The sequence below is a fragment of the Perca fluviatilis genome, chromosome 13, assembly GCF_010015445.1.
Source record: "Perca fluviatilis chromosome 13, GENO_Pfluv_1.0, whole genome shotgun sequence".
NCBI lineage: Eukaryota > Metazoa > Chordata > Actinopteri > Perciformes > Percidae > Perca > Perca fluviatilis.
The window spans coordinates 16,602,560-16,623,978 of NC_053124.1; the positions used below are offsets into that span (position 1 = coordinate 16,602,560).

The 21,419-nt window shown below is 37.3% G+C and overlaps 1 protein-coding gene across 1 annotated transcript; it reads right to left on the minus strand.

The window, feature by feature from the left end:
* Window positions 1-8,347: 8,347 nt before the first annotated feature.
* pex1 (peroxisomal biogenesis factor 1) lies at window positions 8,348-21,317 on the minus strand. The gene is made up of 24 exons (XM_039820489.1): window positions 21,106-21,317; window positions 20,274-20,420; window positions 20,078-20,161; window positions 19,796-19,910; window positions 18,791-19,467; window positions 18,589-18,708; window positions 18,316-18,436; window positions 18,025-18,131; window positions 17,769-17,854; window positions 17,529-17,661; window positions 17,189-17,285; window positions 16,919-17,089; window positions 16,637-16,791; window positions 16,271-16,457; window positions 15,925-16,091; window positions 14,467-14,601; window positions 13,682-13,746; window positions 13,398-13,540; window positions 12,847-12,950; window positions 12,537-12,713; window positions 10,536-10,778; window positions 9,879-10,073; window positions 9,402-9,532; window positions 8,348-8,703 (listed from the first exon to the last, which is right to left on the minus strand). Exons 1-24 carry the CDS (start codon window positions 21,211-21,213, stop codon window positions 8,619-8,621), a joined length of 3,753 nt encoding a protein of 1,250 aa, XP_039676423.1. The 5' UTR covers window positions 21,214-21,317; the 3' UTR covers window positions 8,348-8,618.
* Between the last annotated feature and the right edge of the window lie 102 nt (window positions 21,318-21,419).

Consider the following 21,419-nt stretch of genomic DNA (forward strand, 5'->3'; position numbering starts at 1 on the left):
CTGGGTGGTTTGTGGCTGGGAGGTAGAATGGTTGTCCCATAACCATGAAGAGGTTGGTGGATCAATCCCAGGGTCTTCTGGCCAAATGTTAAAGTGTCCCTGACAATGTCTTATTTGACATCCTATACTATGACTTTTTTATCACTTTTTTTGACATACAATATTATGGCTTTTTAATATTTTTTTCAACATACTATTCTATGACTATTCTGTGATTTTTTCCATCATTCTATTCTATGACTTTTTATCATTTTATTTTGGCATACTATACTATGACTTTTTATCACTTTTTCAACATACTATACTATGACTTTTTATCACTTTTTCAACATACTATACTATGACTTTTTATCACTCTTTTCAACATACTTTATTATGGCTTTTTTTAATTACTTTTTTCAACATAATATACAAGACATTTCTTCAACATACTATGCTATGGCTTTTTATCACTTTTTTCAACATACTATACTATGACTTTTTTTTATCACTTTTTATCAACATATTATACTATGACTTTGTTATTACTTTTTTCGACATAGGCCTACTATACCACAACTTTTTAACCACTTTTTTCGACATACTATAATATGACTTTTTTCCACAAATCATTCTGGGTGGCTTGTGGCTGGGAGGTAGAATGGTTGTCCCATAACCATGAAGAGGTTGGTGGATCAATCCCAGGGTCTTCTGGCCAAATGTTAAAGTGTCCCTGACAATGTCTTATTTGACATCCTATACTATGACTTTTTTATCACTTTTTTTTGACATTCAATATTATGGCTTTTTAATATTTTTTTCGACATACTATACTATGACTATTCTATGACTTTTTCCATCATTCTATTCTATGACTTTTTATCATTTTATTTTGGCATACTATACTATGACTTTTTATCACTTTTTCAACATACTATACTATGACTTTTTATCACTTTTTCAACATACTATACTATGACTTTTTTATCACTCTTTTCAACATACTTTATTATGGCTTTTTTTGATTACTTTTTTCAACATAATATACAAGACATTTCTTCAACATACTATGCTATGGCTTTTTATCACTTTTTTCGACATACTATACTATGACTTTTTTTATCACTTTTTATCAACATATTATACTATGACTTTGTTATTACTTTTTTCGACATAGGCCTACTATACCACAACTTTTTAACCACTTTTTTCGACATACTATACTATGACTTTTTTCCACAAATCATTCTGGGTGGTTTGTGGCTGGGAGGTAGAATGGTTGTCCCATAACCATGAAGAGGTTGGTGGATCAATCCCAGGGTCTTCTGGCCAAATGTTAAAGTGTCCCTGACAATGTCTTATTTGACATCCTATACTATGACTTTTTTATCACTTTTTTTGACATACAATATTATGGCTTTTTAATAATTTTTTTCGACATACTATACTATGACCTTTTTTATCACTCTTTTCAACATACTTTACTATGGCTTTTTTTAATCACTTTTTCAACATAATATACAAGACATTTCTTCAACATACTATACTATGACTTTTTTATCACTTTTCATCAACATATTATATTATGACTTTGTTAATACTTTTTTCAACATACTATACTACATCTTTGTAACCACTTTTTTCAACATACCATACTATGGCTTTTTTTTCACTTTTTCCAACATACCATACTATGGCTTTTTTTATCACTTTTTTCAACATACTATACTATTGCTTTTTTAGCACTTTTTTCCGACATACTATTCTATGACTTTTTTATTGCTTTTTTCAACATACTATACTACGGGTTTTTATATGTTTTTTTTTCTAACTATGGGGGGTTACAAGCCAGACCCATGGCTGCAAATTACATTTGCGTCGCTTAGGTCTAGATTTCTAGGCTAATGCTATGGCTTTTTATCACTATTTTGGACATATTATACTGTGACTTTTTCATCACTTTTGCAACATACTATACTATGACTTTTTCAACATACTTTATACTATGACTTTTTTATACTCCTTTTTTCGACATACTATACTATGGCTTTTTTATCACTTTTTTTCCAACACACTATATTATGACTTTTTTTTCCATAAATCATCCTGTTGGCCAGTGGTTGGGAGGTAGAAGGGCTGGCCTATAGTCTCAAGGTTGATGGATCAATCCCAGGCTCCTCTGTCGAAAGTGTCCCTGTCTTCACTAAATTGACATACTATGCTATGGCTTTTTTGGACATAATATACTATGACTTTTTATCACTTTTTTTCAACATACTATACTATGACTTTTTTCCATAAATCATTCTGGGTGGCTTGTGGCTGGGAGGTAGAATGGTTGTCCCATAACCATGAAGAGGTTGGTGGATCAATCCCAGGGTCTTCTGGCCAAATGTTAAAGTGTCCCTGACAATGTCTTATTTGACATCCTATACTATGACTTTTTTATCACTTTTTTTGACATACAATATTATGGCTTTTTAATCATTTTTTTCGACATACTATTCTATGACTATTCTATGACTTTTTCCATTATTCTATTCAATGACTTTTTTATCATTTTATTTCGGCATACTATACTATCACTTTTTGTCACTTTTTCAACATACTATACTATGACTTTTTATCACTTTTTATCAACATATTATACTATGACTTTGTTATTACTTTTTTTTCGACATAGGCCTACTATACCACAACTTTTTAACCACCTTTTTTCGACATACTATACTATGACTTTTTTTCCACAAATCATTCTGGGTGGTTTGTGGGCGGGAGGTAGAATGGTTGTCCCATAACCATGAAGAGGTTGGTGGATCAATCCCAGGGTCTTCTGGCCAAATGTTAAAGTGTCCCTGACAATGTCTTATTTGACATCCTATACTATGACTTTTTAACACTATAACCTCTTTTTCTCTTTTAACAAAAAACAATTCCTACCTGACAAATTTTTCTTTTTTCTTGACAACAAATTTTAATCACTTTTTCAACATAATATACAAGACATTTCTTCAACATACTATACTATGACTTTTTTATCACTTTTCATCAACATATTATATTATGACTTTGTTAATACTTTTTTCAACATACTATACTACATCTTTGTAACCACTTTTTCAACATACCATACTATGGCTTTTTTTTCACTTTTTCCAACATACCATACTATGGCTTTTTTTATCACTTTTTCAACATACTATACTATTGCTTTTTTAGCACTTTTTTTCCGAATACTATTCTATGACTTTTTTATTGCTTTTTTCAACATACTATACTACGGGTTTTTTATATGTTTTTTTTTCTAACTAGGTAGCTATACAAGCCAGACCCATGGCTGCAAATTACATTTGCTGCCGCGTAGGTCTAGATTTCTAGGCTAATGCTATGGCTTTTTATCACTATTTTGGACATATTATACTGTGACTTTTTCATCACTTTTGCAACATACTATACTATGACTTTTTCAACATACTTTATACTATGACTTTTTTTTTACCCTTTTTCGACATACTATACTATGGCTTTTTTATCACTTTTTTTCCAACACACTATATTATGACTTTTTTTTCCATAAATCATCCTGTTGGCCAGTGGTTGGGAGGTAGAAGGGCTGGCCTATAGTCTCAAGGTTGATGGATCAATCCCAGGCTCCTCTGTCGAAAGTGTCCCTGTCTTCACTAAATTGACATACTATGCTATGGCTTTTTTGGACATACTATACTATGACTTTTTTCCATAAATCATTCTGGGTGGCTTGTGGCTGGGAGGTAGAATGGTTGTCCCATAACCATGAAGAGGTTGGTGGATCAATCCCAGGGTCTTCTGGCCAAATGCTAAAGTGTCCCTGACAATGTCTTATTTGACATCCTATACTATGACTTTTTTATCACTTTTTTTGACATACAATATTATGGCTTTTTAATATTTTTTTTCGACATACTATTCTATGACTATTCTATGACTTTTTCCATTATTCTATTCAATGACTTTTTTATCATTTTATTTCGGCATACTATACTATCACTTTTTATCACTTTTTCAACATACTATACTATGACTTTTTATCACTTTTTCAACTTACTATACTATGACTTTTTATCACTCTTTTCAACATACTTTATTATGGCTTTTTTTAATTATTTTTTTCAACATAATATACAAGACATTTCTTCAACATACTATATGCTATGGCTTTTTATCACTTTTTTCGACATACTATACTATGACTTTTTTTATCACTTTTTATCAACATATTATACTATGACTTTGTTATTACTTTTTTCGACATAGGCCTACTATACCACGACTTTTTAACCACTTTTTTCAACATACTATACTATGACTTTTTTCCACAAATCATTCTGGGTGGTTTGTGGCTGGGAGGTAGAATGGTTGTCCCATAACCATGAAGAGGTTGGTGGATCAATCCCAGGGTCTTCTGGCCAAATGTTAAAGTGTCCCTGACAATGTCTTATTTGACATCCTATACTATGACTTTTTTATCACTTTTTTTGACATACAATATTATGGCTTTTTAATATTTTTTTCAACATACTATTCTATGACTATTCTGTGATTTTTTTCCATCATTCTATTCTATGACTTTTTTATCATTTTTTTTTGGCATACTATACTATGACTTTTTATCACTTTTTCAACATACTATACTATGACTTTTTATCACTTTTTCAACATACTATACTATGACTTTTTATCACTCTTTTCAACATACTTTATTATGGCTTTTTTTAATTACTTTTTTCAACATAATATACAAGACATTTCTTCAACATACTATGCTATGGCTTTTTATCACTTTTTTCAACATACTATACTATGACTTTTTTTTATCACTTTTTATCAACATATTATACTATGACTTTGTTATTACTTTTTTCGACATAGGCCTACTATACCACAACTTTTTAACCACTTTTTTCGACATACTATAATATGACTTTTTTCCACAAATCATTCTGGGTGGCTTGTGGCTGGGAGGTAGAATGGTTGTCCCATAACCATGAAGAGGTTGGTGGATCAATCCCAGGGTCTTCTGGCCAAATGTTAAAGTGTCCCTGACAATGTCTTATTTGACATCCTATACTATGACTTTTTTATCACTTTTTTTTGACATTCAATATTATGGCTTTTTAATATTTTTTTCGACATACTATACTATGACTATTCTATGACTTTTTCCATCATTCTATTCTATGACTTTTTATCATTTTATTTTGGTATACTATACTATGACTTTTTATCACTTTTTCAACATACTATACTATGACTTTTTATCACTTTTTCAACATACTATACTATGACTTTTTTATCACTCTTTTCAACATACTTTATTATGGCTTTTTTTGATTACTTTTTTCAACATAATATACAAGACATTTCTTCAACATACTATGCTATGGCTTTTTATCACTTTTTTCGACATACTATACTATGACTTTTTTTATCACTTTTTATCAACATATTATACTATGACTTTGTTATTACTTTTTTCGACATAGGCCTACTATACCACAACTTTTTAACCACTTTTTTCGACATACTATACTATGACTTTTTTCCACAAATCATTCTGGGTGGTTTGTGGCTGGGAGGTAGAATGGTTGTCCCATAACCATGAAGAGGTTGGTGGATCAATCCCAGGGTCTTCTGGCCAAATGTTAAAGTGTCCCTGACAATGTCTTATTTGACATCCTATACTATGACTTTTTTATCACTTTTTTTGACATACAATATTATGGCTTTTTAATTATTTTTTTCGACATACTATACTATGACCTTTTTTATCACTCTTTTCAACATACTTTACTATGGCTTTTTTTAATCACTTTTTTCAACATAATATACAAGACATTTCTTCAACATACTATACTATGACTTTTTTATCACTTTTCATCAACATATTATATTATGACTTTGTTAATACTTTTTTCAACATACTATACTACATCTTTGTAACCACTTTTTTCAACATACCATACTATGGCTTTTTTTTTCACTTTTTCCAACATACCATACTATGGCTTTTTTTATCACTTTTTTCAACATACTATACTATTGCTTTTTTAGCACTTTTTTCCGACATACTATTCTATGACTTTTTTATTGCTTTTTTCAACATACTATACTACGGGGTTTTTATATGTTTTTTTTCTAACTATGGTAGCTATACAAGCCAGACCCATGGCTGCAAATTACATTTGCTGCCGCTAGGGTCTAGATTTCTAGGCTAATGCTATGGCTTTTTATCACTATTTTGGACATATTATACTGTGACTTTTTCATCACTTTTGCAACATACTATACTATGACTTTTTCAACATACTTTATACTATGACTTTTTTTTTACCCTTTTTCGACATACTATACTATGGCTTTTTTATCACTTTTTTTCCAACACACTATATTATGACTTTTTTTTTCCATAAATCATCCTGTTGGCCAGTGGTTGGGAGGTAGAAGGGCTGGCCTATAGTCTCAAGGTTGATGGATCAATCCCAGGCTCCTCTGTCGAAAGTGTCCCTGTCTTCACTAAATTGACATACTATGCTATGGCTTTTTTGGACATAATATACTATGACTTTTTATCACTTTTTTTCAACATACTATACTATGACTTTTTTCCATAAATCATTCTGGGTGGCTTGTGGCTGGGAGGTAGAATGGTTGTCCCATAACCATGAAGAGGTTGGTGGATCAATCCCAGGGTCTTCTGGCCAAATGTTAAAGTGTCCCTGACAATGTCTTATTTGACATCCTATACTATGACTTTTTTATCACTTTTTTTGACATACAATATTATGGCTTTTTAATCATTTTTTTCGACATACTATTCTATGACTATTCTATGACTTTTTCCATTATTCTATTCAATGACTTTTTTATCATTTTATTTCGGCATACTATACTATCACTTTTTATCACTTTTTCAACATACTATACTATGACTTTTTATCACTTTTTATCAACATATTATACTATGACTTTGTTATTACTTTTTTCGACATAGGCCTACTATACCACAACTTTTTAACCACTTTTTTCGACATACTATACTATGACTTTTTTCCACAAATCATTCTGGGTGGCTTGTGGCTGGGAGGTAGAATGGTTGTCCCATAACCATGAAGAGGTTGGTGGATCAATCCCAGGGTCCTGTGGCCAAATGTTAAAGTGTCCCTGACAATGTCTTATTTGACATCCTATACTATGACTTTTTTATCAATTTTTTTGACATACAATATTATGGCTTTTTAATCATTTTTTTCGACATACTATACTATGACTTTTTTATCACTCTTTTCAACATACTTTACTATGGCTTTTTTTAATGACTTTTTTCAACATAATATACAAGACATTTCTTCAACATACTATACTATGACTTTTTTATCACTTTTCATCAACATATTATATTATGACTTTGTTATTACTTTTTTCAACATACTATACTACATCTTTGTAACCACTTTTTTCAACATACCATACTATGGCTTTTTTTATCACTTTTTTCAACATACTATACTATTGCTTTTTTAGCACTTTTTTCCGACATACTATTCTATGACTTTTTTATTGCTTTTTTCAACATACTATACTACGGGGTTTTTATATGTTTTTTTTCTAACTATGGTAGCTATACAAGCCAGACCCATGGCTGCAAATTACATTTGCTGCCGCTAGGGTCTAGATTTCTAGGCTAATGCTATGGCTTTTTATCACTATTTTGGACATATTATACTGTGACTTTTTCATCACTTTTGCAACATACTATACTATGACTTTTTCAACATACTTTATACTATGACTTTTTTTTTACCCTTTTTCGACATACTATACTATGGCTTTTTTATCACTTTTTTTCCAACACACTATATTATGACTTTTTTTTTTTTCCATAAATCATCCTGTTGGCCAGTGGTTGGGAGGTAGAAGGGCTGGCCTATAGTCTCAAGGTTGATGGATCAATCCCAGGCTCCTCTGTCGAAAGTGTCCCTGTCTACACTAAATTGACATACTATGACTTTTTTGACGTACTATACTATGGCTTTTTTATCACTGTTTTTCAACTTATTGTATATACTATGACTTATTTTATGCCATACTGTACTGTGACTTGTTTATGAAATACTATACTATGACTTTATGACATACAGTACTATACCATGACTTTTTCATGACATACTACTATGACTTAAATTATTATTTATTTGATGGCATACTATGCTATGACTGAATGAATTTCAATGAATTTTTTGACATTTTAATGCCATCCAGTGGCTGTAAACTGAAACTAGGAAATTAAAATAATTCACATTCAGTGTCCAATCAAGTAATGCAGGCACAATTTGTACAAAGATTTCATCTTTAATTCTAACAAATACATAATTTATCCTCTGGCATAATACATATATACAATAATTACATTTTAATTAGATAAATGTCTCACTCAGAATCAAGTCAGTAGGAAACATTTAAACAAACATTATTTTACATTGCCTTCAAAGCTCTGGAATTGTTGGTGTAAACTCCACTGATCGTTAAATTTTAATGCATCACAGCTTTTATTAACTTACATCAAAAACAACGTATTATGTGTGTCAAACTAGCATGTCTGATCAAGCTAAAGTCACACGTTGTCCAGGTTTAAATGTGACTGAATGAAGAGATTTCCCGTCTCCTGCACCACCATAGGCTTCATACCTACAAAAAAAGATTTATTAAAAGTTGACGACATGTGTAATGTCTTAAAACAGTTTATAGTTACTATTAAATACGAAAAGATTTGATAGATTGTTTTTTTCCTCAACTTTAACAAGATATTTATTCCTTCACTTGACACATGAGAGATGAGTCAGCAGCTATATACAGTATAGTTAACTGCAAATTCTATGCTCCAGCTCAGCTATAATTCTAGTGAATTCACAAAAAAAGACAACAAAGTAATTCAACATAATAAAAAATGCTGAATACTATGAGAGGGATTTTAATAATGATTCATATTCCTCTATTGCTGCTACTTGGCAACAGCTTTTTCAGCTCATTTCCTCCTGTAGGTGAGACCCCAAATGGCTCATTACATGCTTGATAAATTTCATAGCCAATTAAACCATTAAAAGCTCACTTTTTTACTAAATAAATGGACAGCTGTAAAATGATTTCTTTACTTTGTGTAGAGCAAACCTTTGTTACAGTGGTTTTCTCACACACACACACACACACACACACACACACACACACACACACACACACACACACACACACACACACACACACACACACACACACACACACACACACACACACACACACACACACACACACACACACATACAATATTAGCGTAATTTGTATTGCTGTTACTGTTGCAATGCAGTCCAATCTGGTGTCCTCATACTCACAGTTTTGTGTATCTGTTCCAGTCAGCTATGCTGAGGGACGGTCTGGTCACAGCCAGAGCGGAGTTCACATGAGCCTGACATAGCAGCAGGCCTGGCTGGCTGGAGGCTGAATGCACCCGGACAGCGTCCTCCTACATACAAAGTACAAGAGTAATCATGCACACAGTAGCTAACATAAGCAATCTAACAACACTAGTTGATACAATAACCACAAGTAGACTAATAATAATAATAATAAATTGAATTTATATAGCGCTTTTCATAGACTCAAAGTCGCTTTACAGGGCAGGGTAGAGTATAAAAACAGAACAAAACAAAACAAACAAAACAAAACTAGTACAGAATAAACTAGTTTTAAATCAATAGAAAAGTATTACAGAAAGTAACAGTTCTATTGCTTTCTGTATGGCTCCATTCAATAATGCAATCAGAATACAATGGCATTTTGATATTTTCTAGTCCATTATTGTCACTTACGTTGGCTCTCCTGTAGTTATTCTTGATGTTGTTAATGTCTTGTTGTAGGCGCTCCAGGTGCTCCGGGCCAAGCTCTTGGTAACCGCTCTGAAGGGAGGACATGTAGGCAGGGGGGAGTGAGCCGCCAGGTTCCCGACCTGTTGCCCTTGTTAAGTCATGGGACATGGAGTTCGGTCCAGAGACACATTGGGAGTTCTGCCAAGGGAGGCAGAAGAGAGGAAATGGACAGACACAAAAATCATAAGAGAAATGACTGAGAAGGACCACTACATTTAGCATAACATAATTACAAAGGTCTGTGTTGATGTGTATGCATGCTGTACTGCAAGTCCGGACAGAATTTTTGTAAATCCACTACTTTGACCAGATGTGTTAAATAGTTTAGATTGCAACATCACACCATAAATGTTTCTGCAAAGTTCCCAGTGTCGATATAATAACATTTTCATTGGGATTGCTGTAGTAGTATGTTCATATTTTAAATACTATATTTAGAAGTGTCAATTCTGTATTCTGTATTGTGTGTTCATATTATTGACTTGTAGTTCCATAAATACATGATTTACAATGTATGTACTGTGTTGTTGTTGACTAATGTGTTGGTTAATATAAATTGGAATAAAATAATAGAAGAGACTTTTTGCCAGTACTGCTCACCAGTCCTGAAATCGGTGAATTCCCCAACTCTGACTCATAGGAGCTTCCAAAGTAGAGTCTCCAAACATTTCCACGATGGTGTTCGTCTTCTGCTTGAAGCTCACTGGGCTCCAGGAGAACCATGGACTGGTCCAGCCCCACGCCTGGGTCCCCCTCCCCCACCGAATCATCTGAGCCACTGCTGTTGTTTGGGAAGATCATGGAGGACAGGCTCATGTCGCTGTCTGAGCCGGAGATCAGCTCCTGATTATCACCCAGAAACAGAAGGCCAAAGTTTAGATACGAAAGTACACAAGGCTTTGTAGTGCTCACAAAATACATGGACAAACAAAGTGGCTTCACTGTGCAACTTAAGGTTTAGGCTCATTCTGCAATCATGTTCTTGTCAACATGGTTGTGGATCATTTGAATTATGTTGTAAACTGATAATGAAATAACAAGTAGAAAATGCAATAGTGGCATGGATCGGAAATGACCGGGAAGCAATATGGACTCAGATAGAGCAAGACTCTGTTAGGGGCACGTCCTTATCAGTACTACCATTTATTGATATAAAGTCTGTCAATAAAATCAAAATAAAGAACGAATGGATAAAACATACTTTAAAAGTCTGGACAACAGTGAAAAAAACGCTCAGGGGACCAGAGACGATCTCAAGGGCCATGTTGATAGTAGGAAATATAGAATTCCCACCTTCCGTGTGGGATAGCGGGTTTAGAAGGTGGGTCAATAAAAGGTCTCTGTACAATTAATCAACTTTTTAAAGAAACAGAATTCAAATCATTCCCTCAACTTCAAGAACAATTTGGCCTCCCATCAAATGATTTGTATAGATACCTCCAGATAAGACATTATATCACAAGTCATAAGGAAAGGGAGCTGCTCACCAAAACCCCAAATGAAATAGAAGAGTACTTTATTAGTGTTCTGGAGAGGCATTTCCCAACAAAAAAACACATATCTAATATATATAAAAGGTTAACGGCTGGCACCTCACAAAGCACAAACTACATCAAGGAAAAATGGGAATTAGAATTGAATGTTATAATTGAAGATTCTACATGGATGGACATATGGACAAGTTGTCATAAGGGAATTAGTAGCCAACTGTGGAAAGAATTTGACTGGAAGGTAAAGATCAGATTTTTTAATACTCCCTTTATCATCTCTTCATTTGTGAAAAACCCCAATGTGGCTTTATGTTGGCGAAAATGTGGAACTATTGGAGACACCACACATATTTTTTGGGACTGTCCATCAATACAAGGATTTTGGGATGATGACGGCAAGTCTACAGCTGACTATGGACACTTTTGTGCAAAGATGGACTTGTGTTTCAAGGTATCTGAGGGTCTGATGGATGGGATGATATGATACAATACTGTTGGGAAGGGATACCTATCTAAATTCCTTTTTTTTTTTTTTGCTTAGCTATTATTTACAGATATCTACCTCTCTGCCTGTTGTTATTGTTGCTGTTACCATTATTATTATCGCTATTCTAATTTTATTTAATCTACCTTTTTACTACTTTTTTACGCACTTAGTTCTATTTTGCTTCATATTTACTTATTTATTTTAATTTATTTGTACTCTTATTGTAACTTATTTTGCCTGTCATTTGTTTATTACATTTATATTGCTGTCAGGAAATTAAAATGTTTAAATAAAAAGTTCAAAAAAAAGAAATAACAAGTAGAGCAGCACACACGTGCTAAGATGCATACAAAACTCATTTAATTAGCCCTGAGGTACAAAACAAACTGAGCTGGCCAACAGTTCCCTGCCTTCCTGCTCTTTTAGCCCATGGCAACCCCATCGCAACAAAATGAGCTCTTCAGTGCGCCTGGGTAGCAAACCTGTGGGATCCAGCGGCTGCTTTCATGTCTTCAGCTGTCCTATATAAATAAAGTCCTAAAATGCCCAAAAAAATTATCTTTAAAATGAGCTCTTCAGTGTACCATATATAGTACACCGTAGTCGTAGGTATAATAGACTTACGTGTGGTGTGCTAGAGGCCATGCTGTTGTGGACGGCCTCCAGCTGGGCGTTGTAGAGCAGGGCCTTCAGGTCTGCCCCGGTGAACTGCTCTGTTGCTGCTGCCAGCTGCTCAAGGTCCACGTCAGCAGCCAGGGCAGCACCAGTGCTCAGAGCTTTCAGGATCTCCGTACGAGCCTCCTGGAAATGTAACAGTTGGATTTACTACCAAGGACATGTCTTGAACAATCACTGAAAATTGATTTCTGCATATAGGCATATGGAAATTATGTAAGTGTTAAAAAAGTGACACTTAGATTTTAATGCAACAGACCAGGTCAGGAGGGGGGCAGTAGAGGGACTTGTCCAGTCGTCCAGGTCTCAGCAGGGCTGGGTCAATCAGATCTGGACGACTGGTGGCTGCAAGCACATATACACCTACAAATGCAAACAGAGGATTCTTATTTAATTACCTTAAAGGAATAGTTTTGTAGTGGTAATTTTGGTAAATACCTGTACACATATTCTTTTTCTTGCCGAGAGTTGGATGAGAGAACAGATACCACTTTCATGTCTCCTCAATAAATGGTTAGCTTAGCACAAAGACTGGACACAGGGGAAACTACTTGGCTAGCTCTGTCAGAAAGCAACAGAATCTGCCTACCAACAACTCTAAAGCTCACTAATTACCTGTGGACAGAGTTGAGTGGTATTGATCTTCTCATCTATCTCTCTGCAAGAAAGTGAATAAGCGCATTTCCCAAAATGTCAGGACTGCAGCACTGATTAGTAAAACATGTCAATAGAATCTGTGCACTTAGCGATTTAAAATGTATTGTCAATATACAAAACTCATAATATGTAGTATACAGCTGTATGACCTACCCTGCAGTCCCTCCACCCCATCCAGCTGGGTGAGGAGCTGGTTGACCACACGGTCGGTTACACCTGTGCTGTCGTGGCCCCTCCTGGGGGCCAGTGAGTCAAACTCATCGAAGAACAGAATGCATGGCTTGGCAGCTTGTGCCCTAGAGCAAACAGAGAAATCTCCATGAATAAGTGTTAGTGGAGCTTACAATTACTATAAATAATTGATGTTACTCATAACTAGTAACTATAAAGGTCTGCTGGGGTCATAAAAAAGTGAGAGCGTGTAAATGTTGACTAACCTCTGGAAGACATTACGGACTCCCTGCTCACTTGCTCCAATGTACTTACTCAGAAGTTCAGGTCCCTAGAGAGAGGTGAATATCCTGAGTCACTGAAGATGCAGGTTGCTCTGATTAAAGGCTCTGACACCCCAACCCGACGTCCGACGGTCAGCAGAAAAGGCAGTCGGACTGACTGCCCCCCCAAGTTGGTCAAAAAAGTGCCTCGCAACACACCGAAGCGTACGTTATGCGCTTGCGTGAGACGTAATACGTCTCCATGACAGCAGGCGGCGCTAATCTGTATTGTCGGCCAAAAACTTTTAAACCGGCAGCTGATTGGACGCGGGTCTGGTTTCTGCCAAATTTCAAAGCCAGACCATAATGGTGGCTCGTTCGAAATACGATCTCGTATTTTACATAGATAGTTCACCGAAACGTGTTTCTGAAAACATTTTAAGTGAAAAATAGGCCATGCAGTTGCTGAATCTGTCTTCATTTCAGAACAAAGGCCAGTTTAAAAGATTTTCGTCAGATTTTGAGAGGGGTTAGTCACGCTCATCCCGCTCGTTATTTCCGGGTTAGCACTCCACCAATCAGATTGGCCATTGAGTCCGACTGCCCGCTGGCTTATTGAACATGTCAAATTGGCCCAAATGAAGGCCGACGGCTCCTCCGACTGACGATGGCATGGAACACACCGAACAGACTTGAGTCACTGACCACGCCAGACTGTCCAACGGCCGATAATCGGGTTGGTGTGTCAGCGCCCTAAGAAAGACTGTCAGAGCCAAAGCCCAGCCTACCTTGATGCTGATGAAGTTCATACCACTGTCTTTGGCCACGGCCCTGGCTAGCAGAGTCTTCCCCGTACCAGGAGCTCCATACAGCAATATTCCTGAGCGATGGCGGATAGGAAGATTGGAGAACAGGATGGGATACTGCAACGAAACAAAGATCCAAAATCAATTATCAAGAATTTACTTGTTCTTGTATTTTCCACCTTAACAGTACCGTAACTGCTGTTGATCTGTGTTAAAAAAACAAACAAAAAAAGGTCCTTGCATACACCATGATTTAATTTAAATTAAGAAAATATGAAAAAGACAGCCACTGTATGATGGTTATTTTTTCCTAAAAGTTCTATCATTACTATATTATTAGGCCAATATAATTTAAATGAGGGGTTTACTTAATTTGGCTTGACTGTATGAAGAGCACTTTCTTCTTAAGGACAGTCCTAAGGGTTATAAGACATTAAAGTGTTTCTGCCCTGAAGGCCTCAATTTCCAGGATCTGAGGGCTGGCATCTTAAAAAAAATTAAATGATAAAAACAGATTAAATCTAACCATTTAATCACCAGACAGTCTTGTGTGTTTTCTAATAACGGTGTTGTTGTGGGTTACACAAGAAGTGGAAATTAAAAAAAAAAGCTAATCATAAAAATAACTTTCATCATTTATCATCTCTTTCTATCATACATCTTATGATGCAAAAATTATAATTGGTGATAAATGCATTGTCATCACATTCACTTTTATCATTTAATTTGATCACTTTTGTTCCTCCTATAATGTACAGATTTCCATCTAACTGAAAACACCTGGTTGTCTAAAGGCGCTGACACACCAACCAAACACAGCAAATTATCGGCCGTTGGACAGTCTGGCGAGGTTGGTGACCCAAGTCTGTTTGGTGTGTTCCGTGCCGTCGTCAGTTGGAGGAGCCATCAGCGTTCATTTGGGCCGATCTGACATGTTGAATCGGCCAGTCGGAGTCGGACTCAATGACCAATTACCGGAAATGACGAGCGGGATGCCTCTCAAAATCTGACAAAAATCTTTTAAACTGACCTTTGTCGATCTGAAATGAAGACAGATTCAGCAACTGCATGGCCTATTTCTCGCTTAAAATGTTTTCAGAAACGGTGAACTATTTTCATTAAACATGAGATTGTATTCCGAACGAGCCGCCAATTTGGTCGGTTTTGAAATTCCCACGTGACGCGTTTGTCCAATCAGCTGCCGGTTTTAATTTTTTGGGCGACAATACAGATTAGCGCCGCCTGCTGTTATGGAGACGTTTTACGTCTCACGCAAGCGCAGAACGTACGCTCAAGTCGGCGTCGCTTCAGTGTGTTCCGAGGCACTTCAGTCAAGTCACCAACTTGGAGAGGCAGTCAGTCAGACTGCCTTTTCTGCCGACGGTCTGTCATCAGGTTGGGGTGTCAGAGCCTTAAGTGTTTAGTCACACTGACACTGACCTTAGCGGGGAGGAGTATGGTGTCCATTAGCTGCTGTCGCACCTCCCTCAGCCCCCCCACCCTCTCCAGCCCAACTCCACTTGGAGTGTGGAGATCTACACCCCACAGCGAGGGAGGCGTGAATCCCTTGAGAGCCTGCACAAAGTCCCTCCATGACAGACACACACCTGAGAGATACGGAGCACAAAGAAATAATGTGAAAGTAGCAAAATAAACTAGCATTAGCTTGATTAGAGACATGGAGCGAAGAGCATAAAGAACACCTGGAAATCAACTTTATATTTACAAAATAGAATGAATTGTGAATTCTACAATTTTAGCATAGTGGAACCAAAATCTTTGGTACCCTGGTCACTGTGTCCTCTTTGTAGAGTGTTGGCATGGACAGCCCGCTCCAAAAGTAGTACAAGGTCTTGGGGCGTGTATCCCTCCGTCTCCTTTGCAACAGCTGCCAGGTCTAGAGTCTGTAAGGTCTCCTCAGATAAAGTTGTTTTTCGGAGTATCAGACGACTCATGATTTCTGCTCTTTGAGCCTACAAACAATAGCAAACAAGGTAGCTGTTGGTTTTTATTTACCTTTACCAGTTTGTGTGTGCATATCTGTCTGCCTCTGCGTTTGTTTGTGTGTGTGTGTGTGTGTGTGTGTGTGTGTGTGTGTGTGTGTGTGTGTGTGTGTGTGTGTGTGTGTGTGTGTGTGTGTGTGTGTGTGTACCTGGTCGGGTGGCTGGATGTGTGCAAAGCCCTGGATAAAGTGGGACCCCTGCACCTCGGTCAGGGAGGGGTGGAGGGAATGCTCACTCTGGCTGGTGATGATCAGACACACCAGCCTGGAGTGAACCAGCACCTCATCCACCACATCCTTCAGACCTGCAGCCACAAACAGACAAGACAAATCCGTATCAAGGTCTGTGATAATCACCAATCCTGCCTGTGAACATACATGACAACAGAAATTCCCCCCACACACATACGAAGTAAAGAATCTGTGGTTTACTTTGTGCGATGTGCTGTTGCAGCAGCGCCTCAGGTCCATGCTCATGCTCTGGTGAGGATGGTGCCCCAGTAATATGGTCCAAATCATCAAATAGTACAACTGAAGGCTGCCTCCACTCCGCCTGTTCAAAAATATCCTGTAGCATCTGTCTTACCGTTTCTGCCCTTTTGCCTGAAAATGAAAGAAACCCCCCCCCCCCACAATTTCTATGATAAATACATTCACCTAGATGTCTTTAATATAAACTATCTACATGGAGTTTCTGTTAACCTTGTAGTTTTTTGCAGTCCACCAGCTCCACATGTGCATCCAGATCTTCTCTAGCTTTTCTACAGAGGGCTCGGGATAGAGTACTCTTTCCACTTCCCTGTGAGGATACATAACAGTACAGTATATGTTACATAGTGTACAAAACAATATTGTTAAGGATACAAATACAGTGAACAAATACAAACAGTGAAATACATGGTTACTTTGCTGTCTGACAAGATTTAGGCTGCCAAAACCAGTTCTTCAAAAATCATTGTATATATTTTTATTTACTCTCTGTAAAGTGTAGAAATATCTGTGCTGTGAGCAGTATTATTATGATGGTTATGTAAAGAGTTACCTTAGACCCAGTGATGAGTAGAGCTCCTCCTTGGAGTCCACGTCCAGTGGCACCAAGCTCTCTTGAGAGAGGACTACCCAGAAGACTGTGGGAGATGAAGTCAAATCCAGTCTTACTCAGCTCACCGATCCCACTGGGGAAAGACAGAAAGTGAGAGGAGTGAGAGATGTAGAGAGAAATGAATGCTGAATAGATCCTTGTTTAAGCCACAAAAAAGCTCACAAATAACTACACGCTTACCCAAGAATACTGAGGGATGGAAGCTCTGGGTTGGGTGTTTCATCTGTAGATTTTACATCTGGCAATGCCACTGGCTCTCTGTCTACCTGTGGGTGACACATAGTGTGAGCTTTTTTAAAACCATGAGAGCATCACATAGGCATTGAGATATTCTGTTTAACAATCACCTACATGAAATCATGCACAGAAAAACTGCATGCAGCCATCTGTTATTATAAAATATTATTGGGCAATTTTATGACATGCATGCTTGTACCTGTATGTTTTCCTTCTGGACAACACCGGGTGTTAGTGAAAACAGCTGGTCTGGAGGATCGCTCTCTGGTTCTGGTTTCAGTACAGTTAAAGCAAACTCTAACTTTGCTATAAATAGGAAAAAAGTGGGAGAACAGTGATGTTTTATTGCAGCTGAAAGTACTATAATTTTAATGTGTGGGTTATGCGATTTGCATCTTCTTTTTGGTATTCAGTAGATTAGTCATTTCTATCATAGTGCCATCGCTGGATTTGTACAATAACTTGTAAAAGAGGAGTACAAATGAATCACCATCAGTTCCATGTAGGAGGATGGTGCCAGACCGTGCAGTCAGACAGGCTAAAGGTTCATGACTCTGAGTGTGTAGCCAACCAAGGAAAGCTGTCTGGATCGCCTCATCGTCCTCCTCGGGCTGAAGAAAAAATGTCACATGGGCATAAAGCAAAAAGGTTGATTAAATCTGACAATTTATCAATTTGAGAACTAATAATGGAATAAATCAAATGGGGGGAAAAAAGTCTCTAACACAACACTGTAACCACATATGGCTAATCCAGCACTCACCAGAGGCATTAGAGGTTGTAGGCGAATAGAGGAGGCTACTTTGATAGTTGATTTGACTGGCTTAATTCTAACTGTTGAATGTGGGATGATATTCAACCTGATGGCCAGGGGCTGTGGGATCTGAAAATCACAATTTTTATAAGAGATATGACCGCATATAAAAAAGTGCCACAGTTAATCTTAGGTAAGAGTGGATACTCACCAATACTCTTCCACTATGGATCTCTCCCTTGCTGTGACTTTTTTCCTTGTGTGCTAGCATCTCAGTACCATGGCACACGACCCTGACCACCACAGCTTCCTCTTCTTTCATCTCTTCTCCTCCAGCAATTTTAGTAGCTCCTGTGTTCTTCTTTTTCTCCATGGCCTGTTTGGCTCTGTCCCTCGATTCTTTAGGGGACAGAACTTTGGAGAGCAGGCCATAAGTCACTGGTGACTGACTTCGAGTTGGCCGAGCATTCAACCCGTGGCTCAACGGAAATATATGAATAACGGCAGTTGCGACATGGCATATAGTGCAAAGAGAGTCTGGAGGTGCACCGCACACTCTGTAGATAGAGTCAGTGAGGACAGGGACGTCGGGTACAGGTGGTAGCTCTTTAACTGGGTCATAAGTACCCTTTATCATATAGCGTAGCAAGCTCTTCAGGTCAGCTATGCCACCCCACTGGTGGCTTTGAGGAACAGGGGTGGTACTTTCTAATGATGGTCCTGAGGGGGAGGAAAGATCCATATTTTGCTGTCTTTGAAAATGCTGCTTCTCGTGGTTTGTCACTGGAGAACCATCGAGATTGCCAATTCCAGCGCGGCTCTTAGGAGAGACAACTAGTTCTGTGAACTGCTCCAAGCGACCATAGGGCACGGATGGCGAAAGAGAGGCTGCACAGAGTAAAAAACAGATCATACTGTGTTCATGAATACTGTATTTGACCTAACATAAAATTTAAACAAAAGGAGCAGAACAAATGTTTAGTAAGTACGCTCAACTAGTTGAAACCACAGAACCAACTTCTTAGGATTTTTACATAATGGAACATAAAATGTTTGCTCTTCATAAATATGTCTTTCCGAGCGCTGATACTAACCATACAGGTAAAGTGCAAGTTCGGTATCCTTTACGGCATGAATTTCTCAGTTTGGAAGACGAGGCAGATTTACAGACTATTTGCTACCAACAAAAGATAACAATTAATGGATTAACTCTGACCTATTTGGATGTAGATTGCTGTGTGGCTGTCCACCCACACAGGAAACACAGCATTTTGGAAAACAACTCTGATCTGATCCAACAGCTGCTGCTCCAGCGCTGCACTGTGGAGCTCCTGGGGGTGTCAGTCACAGAAAACAGATGATAAAATATTGTTTCATGTGAGGGTGGGTTACAAGTCCATCGCTGGTGTTTTTCTTCATAGTGGGACGATTGTCAGAAAATAAATTTTTTCACCATGAAGACATTGTGTTTAATTTTACTAATTAATTATTCACCCACCAAGATTTCCCAGTCATCAGATGACAGAGGCTCCACAAACACTTGATGCAGTGATGAGACCTGGTGACATGGTCTCAGGAAGCCCTAAAGGAAACCACACAACCAGTCAATCAATAAACACCTGGTCAGCCTGGACAGAAGAGATTATGGACTATTTTGGTAAAAAAAAAAAAAAATAGCTATTGTTAATTCAGACCTGCTCTCCATCTTTTAGGCCAAACTTTTCTCCCAGTTGTCGACACAGCTCCACTTTATGACTGTCTAGGCTGGAGGACGTTCTGTTTAGAGTCCAGCTCAGGAACACTGGAGATCCATGGGACCAGGACAACTCCAAAGCCTGGTTCTGAACACAGCCACACAAAGTTTTTGCTGTTGTACTTTTTGATTGCCATGGCACTTTATCTATTAAATGTCTGCATCATAACCCTCCTTTTTTCCCTTTTCTGCTCATTTATAGTTAACTCAAGTTTGATGAAGATATCAAACTGGAGGAGAAGAGGGTAGAGCCAGTAATTCACCACACCAACTGTCAAAATCCGAAAAGGAGGGAGGCTTGTGCAATTGTCATGTAAACTATCTCATGTGCGATCCTTCACATTATATCACACAAGATCATCTGAAAGATAGTGTTCTTTGTAAATTGTTAAAGATGCTAATGGACCAGAGTGAACAGGATACAAGTACCGAACTTTTTTAGGCAGTTTTAGGCACAACCGAATTACCTCCATAGTACTGAGTATCGAAAAATGCCTTGTCATTCAATACCAAATGTCAATAAGTAGTAAATCTGATCAGTGTCAGTGAACCAAATGAGCCTAGCTTTGAGTAATATTGTAATGTGGACTTTGACAGCAGCATTGTTCCGTATAAAGGAAACGAACAATACACGTTCACAGATGGAATAAACGCCGTTTTCACAAACAGGCCGATATGTTTTACTTGAACGTTGTTTAACTAAACTAAACTTCCACTTGATTGCTGCAAAAATGGGTAACGTTAGCTAGCTATGAGTTTATAAGCTAACGTACCTCGTTCAAGGAAAGATGCGATATCAACTTCTGGGAGAGTTGAAGAAAGCAGTTTTTTGTGTTGTTAAAAACAACAGTTATGGGTTGAATGCCCTGATTACTAAACATTATTTTCACATAGCCTGACTAGCTCTGCAAATGTAAGGCACGTTACTCTGCTACCGACAAATGTGCAACAAACTCATTGCCGATCGATGTGCTCTGCCTCTGAGTGTGCCTAGCTAGATAGACCAAAGCAGCTGATATCGAGCTCAACCAAGTTTCAAAATAAGATATTACACATGGACACGCAATCGATGCATGCGTATTCAAAA

Coding starts and splice junctions, on each gene's coding strand:
- pex1 (XM_039820489.1), bottom strand. CDS start 21,213: ATGTTTAGTAATCAGGGCATTCAACCCATAACTGTTGTTTTTAACAAC. Junction 12,714..12,846: donor ACTGCCCCCCTCCTGACCTG/GTCTGTTGCATT, acceptor TTACATTTCCAG/GAGGCTCGTACGGAGATCCT. Junction 10,779..12,536: donor TGGCCTCTAGCACACCACAC/GTAAGTCTATTA, acceptor GGTGATAATCAG/GAGCTGATCTCCGGCTCAGA.